The following is a 19,544-nucleotide window of genomic DNA, read 5'->3' on the forward strand; positions in this document are numbered from 1 at the left end:
CTCAACAGATTTCTCACATGTGAAAAGCAGAGGCAGGACAAAACAAGCAGAGGAGTGTTTTCACGGGTTTTTCTTTTATTGCAAGTCAGTTCTGCGCATTATATGGACACTTGCTTCCGAGAAATACATTGCACATGCTACCCGCCTAGAACTAAGACGTCTCAATGTTTATGTAGATCAATTTCTTTCTCGGTCACCAGTGGTACTAGTGTGCTGATAAATGTTTAACAACCAGCTCTCCAGAGGGCGAAACTTGATATGCAGCATTTGCCCATCTCTGTGGGGTAAAGACTCCCACCGTGGCTGATTTCAAGCTACCAATGCGATGTCACTGAAGGTGTGCACACAGCACACCATTGTATAGGATTTCCACCACAGAAACACAATAGATGCCAATAACCTCAAGAGCATGGAGAACAAAATGTACTAAAATAATTAGAAAGTGATGAATTTTGGGTATTTATTAAACTATGTCTTCAATATGGTATTTTAATTGTAGGTTTTTATAATTTAATTTTCATTGATGACTGTGTTTAACAACCAGCTCACAAGATGCCTGGAAATTTACCAGTCTGCTCTCTTGGGCTGGTACAAATCAGCTCCAGCACACCACTGGCATTCTGGGGACCTCCAGGTGGAACCAAACAAACCAGCCCCCTGCCTGGTCCTGCCTTCACCAAGACCTGTATTAGTTCTGCAGAGTGAGCCCAGCTCTCCCCATATAGGAGATCAGAGTTCCTTCTAAGTAGGAGATTCTGGGAGTCCCACTCAGCAGAATTTTAGCTGCTTTACTGTCTAGATCTCAGGGCTGTCATCCCTGCCAAGTCCAGATGGTGCTGTTGGACTATCAGAGTTCCCTGCACAGACCCCCCGGCCTTCCGCACTCCCCTCACCCTCTGTTTGACAGATTTAATTCAAGTCCCTGGCAACTCCTCTTTCCATTTGATGCAAAGCCAGCAAACCTAATACAAGAAGAGCCAAAGAAACCAGGTGGTAAATCACCCAAGGTCAGGCTGCTCATCAGCTTTCCAGCCTCCCAGTTGTCGGAGGCAGCTATCCTTCTCCAGGATTTGTCTAAGCCAAATGCACCGCCTATACCTTACACTAGAGCATCGTAGAATCTCAAGGATGGATGGGACCTTCCAGTCATTAAGCCTAAACCACAACATGCCTGAGCAGCCGCCAGCACCCTCCGCCCTCCCCAGCGTCTCCTTTCCCAGCTGTAGAGCTGCTGTCTGCTGGCTTTTATCCCTTGGCACTGAGCCAGGATCCAGGCAGGCGCTGTTTGATAGCTGACAGGGGAGGAAGCCAGAGGAAAAGAACCTGCAGAAAGCCAGGCATGTGGTTAAGTGCTTCACACTCATGATTGTGTTTATCACATTTATAGGTGATGAACCAAAAATTTAGCAAGATTAAGTGACTGTCCTTAGGTCACGGAAGCTGTAAGTGAGTGAGTCAGGGTTTGAACTGGGGCTGTCTGGCTCTAACTGGCAACACTTACATTAGTCCACGTTGCCTTCCACAAAGTGTGACGACCCTGACAGCTAGTGGTGAATGTGGTTGTTGTGATGACTGGCTACACTAGTGGGAAGAAGAGCGTATCACCTTAAAAGATGACACTCAAGTTCCCTTTGAGGAGGGGGCCATCTTTGTTTAGGAAAAAGCCTTTAATAAGCCACCCATGGTAGAAGGTGAAATCTTGAAGGTAAGGGTGTTGGCAGGAATCAAATTAAGAAAAGCAATGCCTATACTGCTGTACATGAGAACATAAACAGATTTGGTTTATCTCAGGAAGGGAGCTAGGTAGCACGTGGAGTGCAAGGTGAGTGGGCTCCTCTGCAGCATATCAGAAGAGCATTTTATGAATGGGGTGCCGTGCCTGCATGGCTGTAACGCCTTCCCCTTCCTCCCATGTCACTGAAACACACAGGCACATGTGCACCCACACACACTGACTCCTTTGAATTTTGGTGTGTGGAAACGGGAGGGAACTGAGCTTCACGTCTCAGCGGATGCAGTATAGGGATGAGACACCCCCCTGGCTTAAAATGAGGTAGCAGAAGCCTGGCGTCAGCAGTGACTGCCAAAATGTAGGTCCCTTAGAAATCACAGAGATCCAAAGGCCCAGATATCAGACTCACTGGATCTCGGGGTGGTGGAGGTGGAGCAGGAGTTCCCCAGCTGTCGTAGAGCTACAGCAGGAGGACTCTGCACCTAGTGGCTGGCAGCCAGGGGGAGGCACTGTGAGCTGGAAGTGGGAGGAAACTCTCAGCTTGGTGGCTGATTGCAGCTAGAACATGTGCATCAGTCCAGACTCCCCCTCACGTGTGCCTGATGAGAGAAGCTTGGAACCTTCTAGCCATTGGCCCCTTCAGAGGCCCCCAGAGTTCTCCCCAGTCTCAAAACATCTCGCAGTGAGGGAACATGAACCACACTGGGGCCGAAGAAGCCTTCAGTCGGCTGTGCAGGGGACCTCTCCCTCGCATCCCATCACTGATGGTGTGTGGGGCTAGGTGGCCTTGGCTGGTCTAAGGAAGACACAGGCCAGGAGCCAGCTTGCACCACGGAAATCTCACACACGCCTTTGAGGCTCTCACCGAAACGCCAGCGGAGTGGAATCAACACATCAACACCATTTCAATCCAGAGCAGAGGCTCAGCAGATGAGGAATGGGCAGAGGGTGGGCCCGGGATGGCAGCAAGTACTAGATACCATGGAAGAATACAGCCACCTCTGGAAGACAGCCTGGGTCCTAGCCTTGCTGACTAGCGAAGCGAGTGACCCTGGTTTCCCGGACTCAGATCCCCCACCTCTAAAACGGGACTGCGCTGGTCTCCACAGTGCTGCTATTCCTGTGGCCTCAAATCTGGCTTGATCCGTGACTTTCTTAGTGTTGCCCTGGAGCCCCCGTGCACGGGAAACGGCAGAGCCAGACCACCAAACAGGGCTGGGCCGGAGCACCGGCCCAGGAGAGGGCCCCCTCCAGGCTCCGGAACCACCCTGGAGAAGGAGGTGAAAAGGCTGGAAGAATGGGCGTGCTCAGCTGTGTGCGTTTAGAAGGGAGAGCGGCAGGTCCCACCGCAGACCTGAAATGGAAGTACAGTACTGTTTTAAGACAGGATTAAAATGACAGATTCCTGAGACGAATGGCCTTCCAGGTAAACACATTTGAAAGCCATCATCTCATCTTGAGTCTCAGAGGCAGTCAAAACAGCACCAGGCTTTCTACTGGTCAAGCACAGCTGCAAAGATGGCTGTTGTCAGACTCCTCCCAGAGCACCTGCACAGAGGATGCGGACAGAACCCTCACCCCAGGCGCCAAGGAAAGTGTTCAGCTGAAGCGCGTTACTGACTTTGGATTTCCTCTCCGAAACGACTGACTCCTTAAACGCACCTCAGAGAGCTGTGGCTCTGGCCTCCCGCACAGGTTATTCTGCCCCCTGCACCTCCGGGAGGGTCGGCTGCTACCTGGATGATCTTGGGAGCGCCGGTGAGCTGCTCAGTCTCCCCTGATTCTGTCAGTCCTCAAGGCCAGCATTTATCAGGACTCAAAGGTGGGAGGAGGCATGTCTCTCCCATTGCAACAGGAGAGCATGGGCACCCAGACATCCTGTTACCTTTATACAGACTAGTTTCAATGGGCCCTACTTCTTATCAATACATAGCCATGATTCTTTCATTAAAACAGAAGAGCGTTCTCGCTAGAATTCCAAATGACCCCCGTGTCTTATTTCTCTCACTGAAATGCCATAACGTTATCCCAGACCTTTCTCCTTCCCTTCCCTCCTCAACCCATGCCCGACTGTCATGGAATGCCCTCTCAGCGGGAGCAATGAGCCTGCAGTTGTGACAGCAGTAGCGCATTACCCACGTATATGGCATGCTGGTAACCCCACACCCTTCAGCAACCAGACACAGAGCATGAAGACATTTTTCCCAAGTGCAGAATCACATATATTCTGAGTGACTGAACTACTGGCATTCAGGTTTTGACCAGTTTCAAGATGCTACTACTAGATAATGGGAAGACCATATACAGACACTGCAATTTATGTTACATAAGAAAGACTGTTAGTTGGTATATGAGTCAAGAGTTTCAGGTTATATACGATACATTCAGAAGGCTGCTCAAATGCATGGTGAGACTTACTCCTTTCTGGTCGTAAAGACTCTGAGAAGCTGCACCCCGCCCTCTTTTTAGAGCCCCTGCCACTATTTAGTGTGCTGATGCCCAGACTTCATGGCCTCTTTCTGTCTTAACTCCCTCAGAGGACGGGTGATGAGAACCTGTTATAAAACCAGATGCGAGGTGTTCTTCTACCACCTCCCACATAATGCAGTCCCATTAATGAACTCACTTCAACCTCAAAGCATCCCCAAGAGTTAAACAGAACCGGCAGCTTCCCTATCTGAAGAATGAAGGCAGAGACCACCTGACTGTACAGGTTCAGCCAGCTGTTTAAGGGGCGAGCCAGAACCAGGATCTGGCTCTGTGCCCCAGCCACCTGCCTGAGGCTCAGAGTCCACAGCCGGTATGAGAAACCCTGGGTGGCTAGGATCCAGTTGTGATCCAGCTTTCTCCACTTCAGACAAGGCTGGGTTCCAAGTGATGAGGCCAATGACTACAGCTGTCACTAGCAGCTGGACGGTGAGCCCCTTTGACACATCTGGAAGCACTCTCTAGCTGCTCTGCTCAGCACAGGGCCCAGTAGCATGCTTTTAGGTAAAGTGGAAAGGCTGGGCTTACACTAAACAGTGAGAATGAGTGAATGCAGCTTCCAGAAGGTCATCACAGAAAGCATCTGGCCAACCCCAGAGAGAACAGATCTAGAACTATCTTTCTAAACCTACCCTGAGTGATAAATGTAAGGTACATGTCTTAACCTATACAAAGGTGAAGTATTACCATTTTCAACGGTTTAAGACACATTACTAAAGGTACAGTTTAGGGGCACGCACCCTATATTGGACTGCATTTAAACGACACCTGAGTGGTGTGGCATCTCCATGGCATGGCGCTGAACATCGTCCAGTTGTACAACTGTTACTTGGTGAGATCTGATTTTAGCCACGATATTTTAAAAGCCAATTTCAATTGACATGTGTTGTGGAAAAATGGGACTGTTGGACCTTATACACATTTTACATTTACAGCAGAATAAGTACAGGAGTTTATACACTCCAATGGTGCTGTTGACTTCAAAGTAGTCACCTTGGGAAGATGTATGTTTAGTCTAGTGAAGCTGACCTTACTCAGAACATTTCTAGAACTGTCCTTGGAAACTGTCTCCTTAGAAGTTTTCCTCGATGTTGTTAAGTCTTTGTCCTTTAAGGCTAGATTTATTTTTCAAGAAATGATTTTTTTAACAGCCAAAGAACATTAGAAGATAAGTCCGACAAATAAAATGGGTGCTGGGGCTTGGGACTACACTGGGGAGGGGTGATGTAAAAAACTATAAGGTGGTGAGCCCTCGTTCCTTGCATGGTTTCAAAAATAACTCCGAACAGGAATTCTGTGTGTTCTTGGCACATGCAACATCACAGCTCAAGAGTATGGCCTCCCAAGGAAGTAACCCTGATTATGGTAACTCTTGAGCGCGTATGTTTGGAGTATTTGGTTAAAAAGGTAGCCTTGCTCGTTTGCAGTCATACCTCACGTAGCAGGAGTGGAACACTCTTTCCATGGCTTCTCCCAAGGGAAGGCTCATCCTCTACTGCTTGAAGAGTTGAAATGAAAAGCACTTGGTGTCATGTCTACATTATCCAACTCCCCCCAAAATGTGCAATGAGTAAGTCCTGATACCTGAGTCTCCCCAGTTTGGAAAGGTGGGTGGAACCTGGATAAGACTACAATGTCAAGGGGACTGGAGTGTGTTTCCAATGGCTCTATCTACCTAAAGAGCTCACATACCAACTCACACAAGAAAACCTCCTACAGCTAAGCAGTACACAAAGTTTCAGTAGAGGAGGGAAAGTGGTGATCTCCCAGTAGCTTTCCATGATATAAATGAATGGCTTCCAGATGACAAGTGAAAATTGTCCACTGAAAAGAAAGTCCATGGTGTTTGGTTCTAGTGCACGCTTAAGAAATAAAGTATGTGGCCACTAGCTCGTTGAGGTGCATTTCCAGCTGAGGCCAAAGGCAGCAAGGGTGCAAGAGGCTGCTGGGCTGGCGTTAGTTGAAGCAGGGTCTGTAAATTCGAAGTGGCAAAGCAATTTGTAGAATGCCCAGTTACAGAGTAGGACATTTGCCAACAGTGAAGTCGAAGAATGTTCAATTTTACTTTCTACAAAGTGCTTCATTGAAAATGCTAATGAGGAAGCTCCCTGGAACACCATATCCTGAGTGTCAGAGAAATATGATCAAGATGGTGATGGATGGGGAGCAGAGACTGATCCTCTAATAGTATTCGAACTATGTATCCTCCAAGCATATCACTCACACACACACACACTCGCTCACTCTCTCTCTCTCAATGAAAAGCTCATAACTGCAGTCACATTCCACCTCTTCTGCACATGCCTCCATCCGGTGGTTGCCTTGAGAACAATATTTCTAGGAGCCTTTTCAAGTTAACAGCTCTACTGCTAAAAGCCAGAAACAGCAGCATAGAGTCAGCGCCTTAAAATCTGTCGTGATATCCAAGTGCTTACAGCAGACCTCGGTCTCAAATTGATCAGTCGGGATGTTGTTCCTGGTGAGTGTTTTTAGATTAGTCTTTGTGAAAACCACAAAGCTAGGCCATTTGCTTAAATCATCGTTAGAAAGAATGCTGAGTGCCCAGATGGGATTTCTAGTTTCTGTGCAAATGAAATGTTAGTCCAGATTTTATTCATTCAAAACTACTAGGGAAGCAGTAGGATTTGGTTTAAATGCTGCCAAAAAAAAAAAAAAAAAAAAGAGGCAGGAATTCACTTAAGTTTTAATTCGGAAGCAATCCTGTTGTTAATGTTGTAGCTGGGTTCGGGCAGCGTGGGGGGCTGGGGCCCCGTTGTGCTTGCTGTGGAACCCCGGACCTCTCCCAGTTCAGGCTCACTCTCACTCGAGGTAGACCCACTGTTGATGGTGTAGATGCTCTCTGCAACTCCCTGAGCTGAAGCACAGCCATCTGGCTCGCTCTTCTCCCTGGGACCAGACAGTCCTGGGAGGACGGCCATCTTCCCAGTCTGCATATTTGGCAGCAAGGACATGGCATAGTCTGCAATGATTGCACCCACATCTAAGTTGCACGCCTGGTCGAAGGCGAGGAAACCGACGTTGGCGTTTGCCTCACACACCACGAAGGAGCCATCATCCATGATGAGGAGATCAATGCCACAGAAGTCCATGCCCAGGATGTTGGACACCTGAACAGCCAACTGCTTGCCTTGTTCTGTCAGCGGGCACATGACGCCCACACCACCTGCGGGGGAAAGCACAGTGATGTGACGATGACCTCAGACACTGACTAACAAGCCAAATGACCCTTCGAGGAGGAGAGGGGGAATGCTGAGAAAGGGCAGCGAGCGGGTCATTTTCATTACTCATACAATGTCTGGAAGAAAATCAAGACACCCTTTCGGAAAACAATATGGTCATTTCTTTATCTAGAGTCTTAAAAATCCTTTGAGACGACATGGAGGGACCTGGAAAGTATTATCGTAAGCGAAACAAGCCAAGCAGGGATAGACAAATATCACATGATCTCACTTATTTGTGGAATATAATGAACAAAACAGTCTGAGGAACGGGGTAGTCCCAGAGACGTGGAAGTGGGGTACAGACTGACAATCCCCAGAAGTGGGGGGAGATAAACCACAGAACTTATATGCATGTGTGCATGAACAATGGACATGGACAACAAAGCTGGGGACAGGGCGGGGAGGGGGGGGAAGGGGGGGAATCAGTGGGGGGAAAAGGAGAAACATCTGTAACAAAAATAAATAAATAAATTAAATAAAAAAATAAAAATAAATAAAAAAAATGCTTATATCCTCTGACCCAGTTATTCCACTATTAAGGAAATAACCTTATGTAATAGAGAAAAGGCTTGATGCAGACAGATGTTGATGACAGAATTATTTAAAATACTGAAAAATCATCGTGTCTGGAACATAGTAGGAACTCAATAAATGTTTACTGATGAATAAATGAAAAATTATAATCTAAGTATCTCATAATAGTGGAAACAACATATTTTACAACCATTAATAATAATGCTCATAGACAGTTTGTGATCCTATAGGAAAATATGTAGGATTAAAGACTACAGCATAACCATAATGATGCAAAACGATACTACTAGAAAAGAAGATTGGAAGGAATAATGATATCAAAGTCTTCACATTGGATGTCTCTGGACGATGGGTTAAGGATAAATATCTATTCCTTTGACTTTGCTGTATTTTTCAAGTTTTCTACATTGAGAATGTATTCCTTTTATAATTAGGAATAAAACCAGAATTAACATCATTTTTTAAGTAGAGAGAGTTGGAGAGGCTTGTGAGACAAAATCCTGTACCAATGACAGAAAGAGTCTGATTGCCTTTACTTGTTAAAAAGCTAGGGACTCATTGTCTACCTAGAAAGACCTATGACTTGTTTTCTCAGGTCCAATAACTAAGAGTCTTTACCTTAACGCTGTCCTTCTCCACTTACTACACTGTACAAGAAAAAGGCTGCAGAAACAGCTCAGCAGGAAAAGTAACATGGGTAAAGTACAGAACCATGTGGCTCCTTGTCAGAGACCAAACAAGACGAAGCAGTAACACACAAGGCTCGGCACTGTGGCAGTGCACGTGGCTATCGTGAAAATTAAATGAGATAATATGTTAGGTACTTAGTCTTGTGCCAGCCTGAGCTTAAAATGCGCTTCTGTCACACCGCTTTGTCACAATATCTTAAAACCATCTGTTTATGTGTCTCTCCTTTACTGGACCACCAGCTCCTGGAGGGCAAGCGTCCCCTCACTGATCGCTCTACTCCCAGTTTCCGCTCATGGAACTGCTCACAGGTACTGATGAAGGGAAGACGAAATCAATGTCTCAGACTCTTCCTCAGTCGCTAGACTCGGCACCCTCATCTGGCGATTTAGGAAATAATAAAGATAGGTATTTTTTTCATATTACCAACATACAAATTCATTTAGTGAGCTTGACAATAGCTTTCTGTGTTGGGGATAAGGATTTACAGCCTTCCGGGAACATCTTCATTCAGCACAACAGAAAACAAACTTTATCAAGAGGTTCACGGGGCGGGGTCACGCATTTGACCCAGACATGAACTAGCTTTCTAATAACGTGACACACCTAAGGAAAGCACACCTTTCCACTGCAACAGGAGAGCGAAATGCTGCTCCCGCCCCTGCCTCAATTGCAACCCGAGCTCTTTCCTGCCTGAGCTGTGACAGCGGCTTCCGTTCTTGTCTCCTCGCCTCCTGTCTTATGACTTCAATTCATCCTCTGCCCAGATGTCAGTTTTTCTCCAACACAGATCCTCATGTCACTCCCTTGTGTAACCTGACTGCTGAGTCCTACACTACGGGACAGGGGTCAGACCTCAGTGTCCTGACACCCCTGGCCTGACATCTGTCACAGCACTTATCACACCATCTGTCCCCCTCCTGGGCTGCCTGCTGCTAAAGGAAAGGGCTTGATTCCAATGCCTGGCTGCTGAGCCTGGCACCCAGCAGAGGGTCTGACTCGACAGGAGGGACTGGTACACATTTACTGAATGGGTGCAAACATCCTGATGAAAAATCCTGGTGGCCTCTGGGAAGCCGCGGACAGACTGAGTTTTGACCCCTTACCGAGAGAACAGTTGCTCTGCATCCGTCCATCGGTGGAGCAGCGCAGCATAGAGCCTATCACCTGGCCCCCGACCACCACCACCCGGATGTCTTTTCCATGTGACTCCTTCACATACTTCTGGAACAGGTAGGGCACATCGTGGCGGATCAGATGGCAGATGTCTGAGAGGTGATGTTTATCTCTGGCAAGGAAAACAGCTTTTCCTTTAAGAAGAAAGACAAAGAACAAGAGGAGTGAGAGAAGCCTCTGAACCCTCTTGGCCATCCCTCCTCCCGGTCCCAATAGCCAGTTCTTTCTGAACTTGCTCACCTTGGTCCCTTCTGCTTCTCTGACTAGACTTTCGCTTCTTATCAAATGGCTATTGAACCTTATTTTCTCTTGCTTTTACTCAGGTCTTAATAATGTTGACCTTCTCCCTTTACCACCATTCTGTTTTCCAAATGACATAATAATAGACAAGGGATCAAAATAAAGTCCTAAGGATCTAGTCAATTCAGTTCCAAACCATTGAGTTATTAGCATCTCTTATCACCCTGAGGATGCAAATTAGGCAGGGTCCATGTCTAACTCATTTTTTAAAAATCCCCCCAAGCCTCATAGTGGACTTGATGCACAAAGCAGAACATAATTAATTGAACATACTTCAGAGGAATTCCAAAATAGATGGAGAGAGATCCAAAAAAGATAACTACAACACAGCATGATTTTGCACTGAGAGGTCTATGAAAACTACTATGGGAATTAGTTCAAAGGGGGAGCCACTGACAGACATCTTTCACCTTTTAAATATAAGAAACATAATTTGGTGACACCTATTAATTCTAAAAGGAATGATCTATACTTCTATTGATCTCTTGGGAAAGCATTCCTTTTGGACTCCAGATTCTTTATTTTCTGCTTGAATGACCAATGCGCTTTTGCAATTATGTGGCATCTGCTTTCCATTTGCATATTAGCTAACAGATCTGACAGGGGTTCCTAGGGGGTTGGCTCTCCAAACCTGACACGAGCATAGTCAATCTGAGCATTCTTGTTAACAAACATGGAATGGTTTTCCTAAGATTTGTGTTATTCTCTGAAAAGGAATGGGATCTTTCAGAAGCGTAATAAAGAGTGCTGGGCATCAGCCCCCCCGGGGCATAAAAGACTGGAAATATGTCTCCAAAACACTGGACGTTTGGCACCAGGAGATCTGGCACGTGGCACTGAGGGCTGGGACTCGGCTGTAGGCACTGTGGGTTCTCGGGACATCAGGTAGGATTTTCAGCAGAGATGGGGGCTGGAGATGGAGACTTGTTCGTTGGTTCCTGGCACAGAGGTTCTATTATGGGGCTTAGTCTTTGGTTAATAAAAGAGCCACAGTTTTTAAGGCAAGGAGAAAAAACGGGGGGTGGAGGGTGAGGGAAGGCACTAAGATGAGTTAATAATCTATGATGTGCCAAATACGTTTTAAAATAGTTTCATTTATACTTCATTACTAGCCTTGTAAAGCCATTAGGAGAAAGAGAGCTATTTGTGTTTTATAGATGAGGAAAATAAGGCTCCACAAGATGAGTCACTTTCTCAAAGGCACGGGCCACACCAGTGCACTGCCTTCTTTAAATTTATTTCCATATACTAGAGTCTAACAACAGCTGTGACTTTGTTTACTCCCTCTTCATTTTTCCAAAGATACTATGTATTACACTAGTAACTGACAACCTGAAAATAAAATTAGGAACACAATTCTATTTACAATCATATTTAAAGAAATAAAAAAATTCAGGAATACATTTAATCAAAGAAGTATAATACTTATACATTGAAAACTAAAATATTTCTGAAGACATCTCATGTCCAGGGATTAAAAGACGTAATATTAGGATAGCAATACTCTTCGAATTGATTTACAGATTCAATGCATTCCCTACCAAAATTCCATCTTCCTTTTCTGCAGAAATTGACAAGGCGATCCTAAATTAATACGGAAATGCAAAGGACCCCATATAGCCAACACAATCTTGAAAAAGAAGGACAAAGTTGGAGGACTCATTTCCATTTCAAAACTTACTATAACATTACAGTAATCAAGACAGTGTGGCCTGTCATAAGGATAGACATATAGATCAATGTAACAGAACTGAGAGCAGAATAAACCCTCACACAGATGGTCAATTGATTTTTGACAAGAGTTTCAAGGACATGCAATGGGGAAAGAACAGTTTCTTTAACAAATGATACTGGAAAAACTGGATATCCACAGACAACAGCATGAAGTTGAACTCCTACATCACACCATACACAAAACTGAACTCAAAATGGGTCAAAAACCCAAATGTAAGGGCTAAAACTATAAAACTCTTAGAAGGACACACAGGTGTAAATTTGTGTGAGCTTGGATTAGGCAAGCACAAAGCGACATCAAATGCAAAGTAACCAAAGGAAAAAAAATAGATGGATTGGATTTCATCAAAATCAAACACTTTTGTGCATGATAGGGCACTATCAAGAAAGTGAAAAGACAACACACAGAGTAGGAAATACATATGTTTAAATTATATGTCTGATGAGGGTGTAATAGCCAGAATATATATATAAATAACTCTTAAAAATTCAACAATGAAAAGACAAGCCAATTAAAATGGACAAAGGATCTGAACAGACATTTCTCCAAACAAGTTATACGAATGGCCAATATGCACATGAAAGATGTTCAACACCATTAGTCATTAGGGAAACATAAGTAAAAACCACAAAAAATACATTATACCCACTACAATGGCTATAATTACACAAATTAATAATAAATGAATTGATTAATTAATAAGATAAGGGTTAGGAGGATGTGGAGAAGCTCTAATTCTCATTCAGCCCTGGTGGGAATGTAATATGGCATAACTGATGTGCACAACAGCTTGGCGGTTCCTCTCCAGTTAAACACAGAGTTACCCCATGACCCAGCAGTTCCACTCTTAGGTATATACCCAAGAGAAATGGAAATGTATGTTCACACTATAACCTGTACACAAATGTCCACAGTAGCCACAAAATGGAAACTACCTTAATGTCCATCAGCTAAGGAACGGATGAACAAAATGTAGCATATCTAGACAACAGAATATTAAGTCATAAAAAGGGATAAAGTACTTATATATGTTGCAATATGGATGACCCTTGAAATTATTAGGCTAAGTCAAATGAGCCAGACACAAAAGGCCACATATTATATGATCCCACTGATATAAAATGTCCAAAATAGGCAAATTCATAGAAACAGAAAGTAAACTAGTTATCAAGGACTGAGAAAAGACAGTTGGGATTGGACCCCTAATAGGTATAGCATTTTTTGTTTTTTGTTTTTTGTGGTGATGGAAATGTCCTAAAATTAGATAATGGAGATGGTTGTACACAATAGTGAATTTACTAAAATCCACTGAATTGTACTCTTCAAAATAGTGAATTTTTATGTGACTTATATCTCAATTTTCAAAATGTTTAAAAATACTATGTATTGTATATAATTTTTTTATTGATTGATTTTAGAGAGAGAAAGAAAGGGAGAGAGAGAGATTTGTTGTTCCACTTATTCATACATTCACTGGTTGATTCTTATATGTGCCCTGACCAGGGATCGAACCCACAACCTTGGCATATCAGACGATGCCCTAACCAACTGAGCTACCCGGTCAAGGCTATTCTATTTAATTTGTTATTGTCCACAAAGTGAGCTCCCTGAGGGCAGGAAATTTTGTTTTGTTCCTTTCTGTATTCCCTAGAATAGTGCCTGGCACTTTGTAGCCACTCCATGGACATTAGTTGAATTTTATGTTATGTATATTTTACCACAATTTAAAACACACACACACAAGTTGAGAGACATTGCACTGTAGCACTGTACCATATCTGAATAGTATGGAGCCTCACCTTGCCACTCACACTCATTTTTCTTGCTCCTCAATAGGACCCCTTTAGGCTCACAAGTTGCTTTGCTCACACCTGCTTGTTCGTTTGCTCAACCCACTTCCTCCAGTTCAAACTCCACATTTCAACTTAAGTCTCTTTTTCTTCCAAAGAAGCTTTCCCTGCCGCACGGCAGAGGTGGCCCTCCCTCAGCTCAGCTCAAGCGGGTGCCTAGATATGCGTGCTGAACATCACCCCGCAGGGCAACCTTCTCTACTCTCCTTGACAGTGCTGACTGTGTCTAGTTCATCTCTGCTGCAGTCTCGGCATCACAGCATTGCTCAGTACATGTCTCTGTGGGGTACCCTGGGCATTTATGTATGCCATGTGGGCATCATCATGAGGTATCTGCTCACAGACTGGAGGAGGACTGCTTTCTGCTGCATCCATCCTCTTCAACATTGACTGAGCCCCTACTGTGCACTGAGCACAGAGTGGGTCTTACAGAGACAGAGATGCACAGGACCTGGTTCCCACCCCCAGCAGCTCCCAGTCAGGAAGGGGAAAAGGGCCTGGGCTGTAACTGTCATCAAGTGGAGCACTGTGCTCTCTGGAAACAAAGGGAAGAGCAATTAACTTTGTCTGGAAGGGCAGGAGGGAGGCCAGAGACGTGTAGGGAAAGGAAATGACACATGGAGCTGCCCTCAAGGACGAGCAGAAGCTCACTGGAGGGCAGAGGAAGACGGCATTCCCAGCAGAGGTTCATGGGAGGAAAGTGCACAGCCTCCTGAATAATATGGGAGGGTCATGTGGCCAGAGAAGCTGCAAAGGAAGTGGGGCTCTCCGTCCTGGGCCTTTAGTCCAGGAGGAGGAATATGGACTGTGTCTAATAGGCAGCACAGGCTCTGAGAGCGTTTTCCAACAGAAAGTGACAATAATGGAACTGTTTCAGAGAACAGAGGACGTGCCCTGGCTGGTTTGGCTCAGTGGTTAGAGTGTCGGCCCATGGACCAAAGAGTAGTGGGTCTGATTCTAGTCAAGGGCACGTACCTCAGTTGCAGTTTGTCCCCGGCCCTGGCCCTGGACGAGGTAGTGCAGGAGGAACCAGTCAATGTGTCCCTCTCACATCGATGTTTCTCTCTCTCTCTCTCTCCCTCCCTCCCTCCCACTCTATCTGAAGATAAATAGAAAAATATCCTTGGGTGCCCAGCTGGTGTAGCTCAGTAGTTGAGCATCAACCCTGATCAACCAAGAGGCTGCGGATTGATTCCCAGTCAGGGCACAAGCCCAGGTTGTGGGCCCAATCCCCAGTGAAGGGCATGAAGGAGGCAGTCAATTGATGTTCTCTCTCATTGATGTTTCTATCTTTCTCTCTTCCCTTCCTCTCTCTCTAAAATCAATAAAAAAAATTTTTTTTTTAAAAAAGAGCCCTGGCCGGTTTGGCTCAGCAGTTACAGTGTCGGCCCGCGGACCAGAGAGTCCCAGGTTTGGTTCCCGCTAAGGGCACGTACCTCAGTTGCAGTTTGTCCCCGGCCCTGGTGGGGGTCATGTGGGTGGCAGCCACTCGATGTGTCACTTTCATGTCGATGTTTCTCTCTCTCTCTTCCTTCCTCTCTCCTTCCTGCTCTATCTGAAGATAAATGAAAAAAAAAAAGTTCTCGGGTGAGGATAAAAAATATATATATATTTTTTATCCTCACCCGAGGACATTTTTCCATTTTTTGTTCAGATAAAGAGGGAGAGAGAAAGAGAAAGAGAAACATCGACGTGAAAGGGACACATCGAGTGATTGCCACCCACACAACCCAACCAGGGCCGGGGACAAACTGCAACCGAGGTATGTGCCCTTAGCGGGAACCGAACCCGGGTCTCTCTGGACCGCAGGCCGACACTCTTAACTGCTGAGCCAAACTGGCCAGGGCGAGGATAAAATAATATTAAAAAAAAAGAAAAATGTCCTTGGATGAGGATTAAAAAAAAAAAAGAACAGCCCTTACCGGTTTGGCTCAGTGGTTAGAGTGTCGGCCTGTGGTCCAGAGAGATCCGGGTTCGGTTCCTGCTAAGGGCACATACTTTGGTAGCAGTTTGTCCCCGGCCCCGGTTGGGTCGTGCGGGAGGCAGCCACTTGATGTGTCCCTTTCACATCAATGTTTCTCTCTCTTTCTCTTCCTCTCTCCCCCTCCTACTCTATCTGAACAAAAAATGGAAAACTGTCCTTGGGTGAGGATTTAAAAAAAAAAAACACAGAGGATGCACTGGCAGTGGAGTTAGGGAAACCAGTCAAGTCAGGGTCTGCCTCCGTGGTCCAGGGAAGGGAGGGGGGTGGGGATGGAGAAGAGGGGACAGAGGTAAGGACTACACCGCAAGCTCCTCAAGGGGGAGCTCTTGCTCCCAGCAGCGCTTCTGCCATGCCTGATGAGGGTCTTGTGACAGAGCTGTGGCCCTAAAGGAACCCAGGAGCAGCACTGACCCTGGTGTCCTCGTGTGCTCTTCACCACGACCGGGTAGCCCAGGGGCTCAGCTTCATCAATCATTTTTGAAAAGTCTTCATGCCCACCTGCCAAAAAAAGGTAAAAGTCAGTGAACGTAAGGCTGATGGTTGTGGAGCATCAGCCCAATACAGCACCCTCTGGGGGAGTTATTTTGAGGCCTTCGGTCTCTCTGAGTAAAGCAACTCGAACCCGTTCAATCCAACAGGCATGCACTGTGCACCTGTAATATAAAAGGAGGGAGCGGAGAGATAAGGACGCCGACATTTATCAAGACTTCTATGTGGCAAAGGCTTCATAGGCTCTGGTTCGTGTAATCCTCATCACAACCTCACAGGCCGGCCACGTATTTTTCTCTTTAAAACGGCAGAATTCTAAGACCACTCCGAAGAGTCCTACCTACTGGTGTACACGCCTTGTCAATCCCCTCCCTTGAGTGTGGGAGGGACCAGTAAATATGATGGCCAATAAATATGATGGGATATCACTCCTGAGATTAGGTCTACTTTGAGTTAATTAACAAGGGATGGGGTTCATAGTGGGCCTGACCTGATCAGGCAAGCCCTTCAAAAAAAGGTGAGGTGCCTGGCCAGTCTGGCTCAGCAGTTAGAGCATCAGCCCTAGGACCAAAGAGTCATAGGTTTGATTCCAGTCAAGGGCACGTACCTCAGTTGCAGTTCATCCCTAGCTCTGGTTGGGGTTGTGTGGGAGGCAACCAACTGATATGTCTCTCTCACATCAATGTTTCCCCCCCACCCCTTTCTGAAGACACACAGAACATACCCTCGGGTGAGGATTTAAAAAAAAAAAAAAGGTGAGGTGTCAGAGAGACTCTCCTACTGGCCTTGAAGGAGCGAACTGCCATGTCGTAGAGGAGGCCTTGCAGTAGGGATAGTGGGCAATCTCTAGGAGCTGAGAACGGCCTCAGTTGATAGCCAGCAGTTCCTATAACTGCAAGGAACTAAATGCCAACAACCAGTGAGCTTGGAAGACCCCAGACCTCAGGTGAAATCATAGCCCAGCTACCCTTTGATTTCAGCCTGGTGAGACCCAAGCAAAGAACCCAGCTATGCTGTGGCTGGACCTCTGACCTACAGAAACTGTGAGAAAATAATGGGTGTTATTTTAAGCCACTAAGTTTTCAGTAGTGTGTTATATAGCAACAGAAAACCCATACCCAAAGAAACCAAGCCTGGGGATTTGTCTCATCCAAAGTTAAGACATGACTCAAAAATATGTTTTTATTGGTTTTATTTATATTTTTTAAACTTATCTTTATTGTTGAATGTATTACAGAAGTCCCCCCCCCACACACACACACACACATTTTTATTGGAGAGGGAGAGAGAGAGAAACATCAATGAGAGTGAAACACTGATTGGCTGCCTCCTGTATGCCCCCTACTGGAGCTCCCAACCCAGGCATGGGTCGATGCTCAACCAATTGAGCCACACCGGCCAGGGCCACATTTGCCTCTTTGGGGGACCACTACTCTGCCTACCAAAGGTGGTATTTTTTTTGCAAAGCAAAATACTCTGGAATACTAATACTATTACCTGTTCTGTTCACAAAAGTGCTAATGAGTTTTTAAACATTTTTTAAATCCTCACCTGAGGATATTTTTTCATTGATTTCTAGATAAAATGGAAGGGAGGGGGAGAGAGAGAGAGAGAGAGAAACATCAGTGTGGGAGGGACACATTGATTGGTTACCTTCCACACGACTCCAACCAGGGCCAGGGATTGAACCTGCAACCCAGCTATGTGTCCTTGATTGGGAATCAAACCTGAGACCCCTTGGTCTGAAGGCTGACACTCTAACCACTGACCAAACCAGCCAGGGCGCTAATTACTTTTTAAAATAAAGATGCATTGTAGATAATTAGGGCATCTTCAAAAGAGGATGTTTTATAAAAACATAACTCCCAACTGCCTGACACCTGCTGATAAATTCAGCTCTTTTCTAGCCATCCTCTTTTTTTTTTTTTTAAATCCTCACCTGAGGATATTTTTTCCCCCATTTATCTTCAGATAGAGTGGAAGGGAGGGAGAGAGAGAGAAGCATCGCTGTGTCACACCGCCTGGTTGCCTCCCACACAACCTGACTAGGACCAGGGACTGAACTGCAACCAAGGTACGTGCCCTTGACGGGAATTGAACCTGTGACTCTTTGGTCTGTGGGCTGACGCTCTACCGCTGAGCCAAATTGGCCAGAGCTCCAGCCATCCTAATACAGTGAAAGAGGAGTCCTTGTCTCAGGCATCCCTGCACCTGTGCTTTGAACCCCTTTCCCTCTCACCTCCTCAGGGATCTTGCACCATTCAGTGTCCCTCTCTGCTGTATCTTCAACCTCCCAGTTCTTGGTTCCATCACCATTTTAAACATACTCAGTTCTTTCCCACCCTAAACAAATAAAACCCCTGTTCCTTGACCCTGCCTCATTCCTTCACTGCAAGTCTGGGTCCCTATAATCAAGCTACTTGAAAGGGTTTCCATTTCCTCACTTCCTATTCATTTCGTCATCCTTGACAATTTGGCTTCTCTCGCCATCACTGAACTGAAGCTGCATTCATTCGATTCCCTGCTGCTAAATCCAACACACGTGTCTCAGTGCTTATGTTACTTGTCCTTTCAGAATCGCTCAACACTTTTCATTGTGCCAGCCTTCCCGGCCATCTTTCCACTGGCTCTGTCATCTCTCGTTCTCCTCTCACCTCTCCAGCTGCTCCTGCTCCGTCTCGTGTGGGGGTTCCTCTTCCTTTACCCGTTCCCTAAAGGAGTCCCTCTTGAACCCGCTTTTATTAAATTTAGTTTTTATTGTGGTAAAGTATACGTTAACGTAAAATGTATCTTTTAAACCACTTCAGGTGTACAGTTCAGCCTTCTTCATTCTACATATCCCCCTGGAGTACTCCCATCCCTTCTTGTGACTTCATTCAACATAACAAAGGCTTCCAATTCTACCTCCCCCGTCTACACTTCTCTCAGGAGCTCTGGATCCATTTATGAGGTTACTGATTATTTTTACTTGCATATACTACAGATACCTCAAACGGAACACATCCCAAACTGAAATCCTCTCTCCCCCACAACCCCTCGGCCCCCCACCCACCGACCTGTGTCTCCTCTCCCACGTTTCTGGTCTCAGAGAGAGTTTGCTATCATAGCGGGTTGCCCAAACCAGAAACCAGAGTCACTCTTGATTCCTCTCCATACTCCTCCTACCCGGTCAATCATCATGTCCTATCATTTCTCTCCTTCATAATTCCTGAACCTGTTGACTTACCTTCATTCTTACTGTGGCTGCTTTTGTTTGGATCTTCACTGCTCTTTTGAATGGTTTAAAGAGAATGCCACTGCATATATTGTTTCTACTTTGCTTCTGCCT

At 45.6% G+C, this 19,544-nt stretch overlaps 1 protein-coding gene across 1 annotated transcript in view; it reads right to left on the minus strand.

Annotated features, from left to right (window-relative positions):
- Positions 1 to 6,695: 6,695 nt before the first annotated feature.
- Positions 6,696 to 19,544, minus strand: part of RIMKLA (ribosomal modification protein rimK like family member A) — a 31,268-nt gene continuing 18,419 nt past the window's right edge. The window contains exons 3-5 of the mRNA XM_036257397.1: positions 16,139 to 16,225; positions 9,789 to 9,992; positions 6,696 to 7,403 (exon numbers count right to left, since the gene is read on the minus strand). Of these exons, the coding sequence (XP_036113290.1) occupies positions 6,913 to 7,403; positions 9,789 to 9,992; positions 16,139 to 16,225 (782 nt within the window). The 3' untranslated portion in view covers positions 6,696 to 6,912. The remainder of the gene's footprint in view (positions 7,404 to 9,788; positions 9,993 to 16,138; positions 16,226 to 19,544) is intronic.

The sequence above is a fragment of the Molossus molossus genome, unplaced genomic scaffold (genome assembly GCF_014108415.1).
Source record: "Molossus molossus isolate mMolMol1 unplaced genomic scaffold, mMolMol1.p scaffold_m16_p_12, whole genome shotgun sequence".
NCBI classification, from domain to species: domain Eukaryota; kingdom Metazoa; phylum Chordata; class Mammalia; order Chiroptera; family Molossidae; genus Molossus; species Molossus molossus.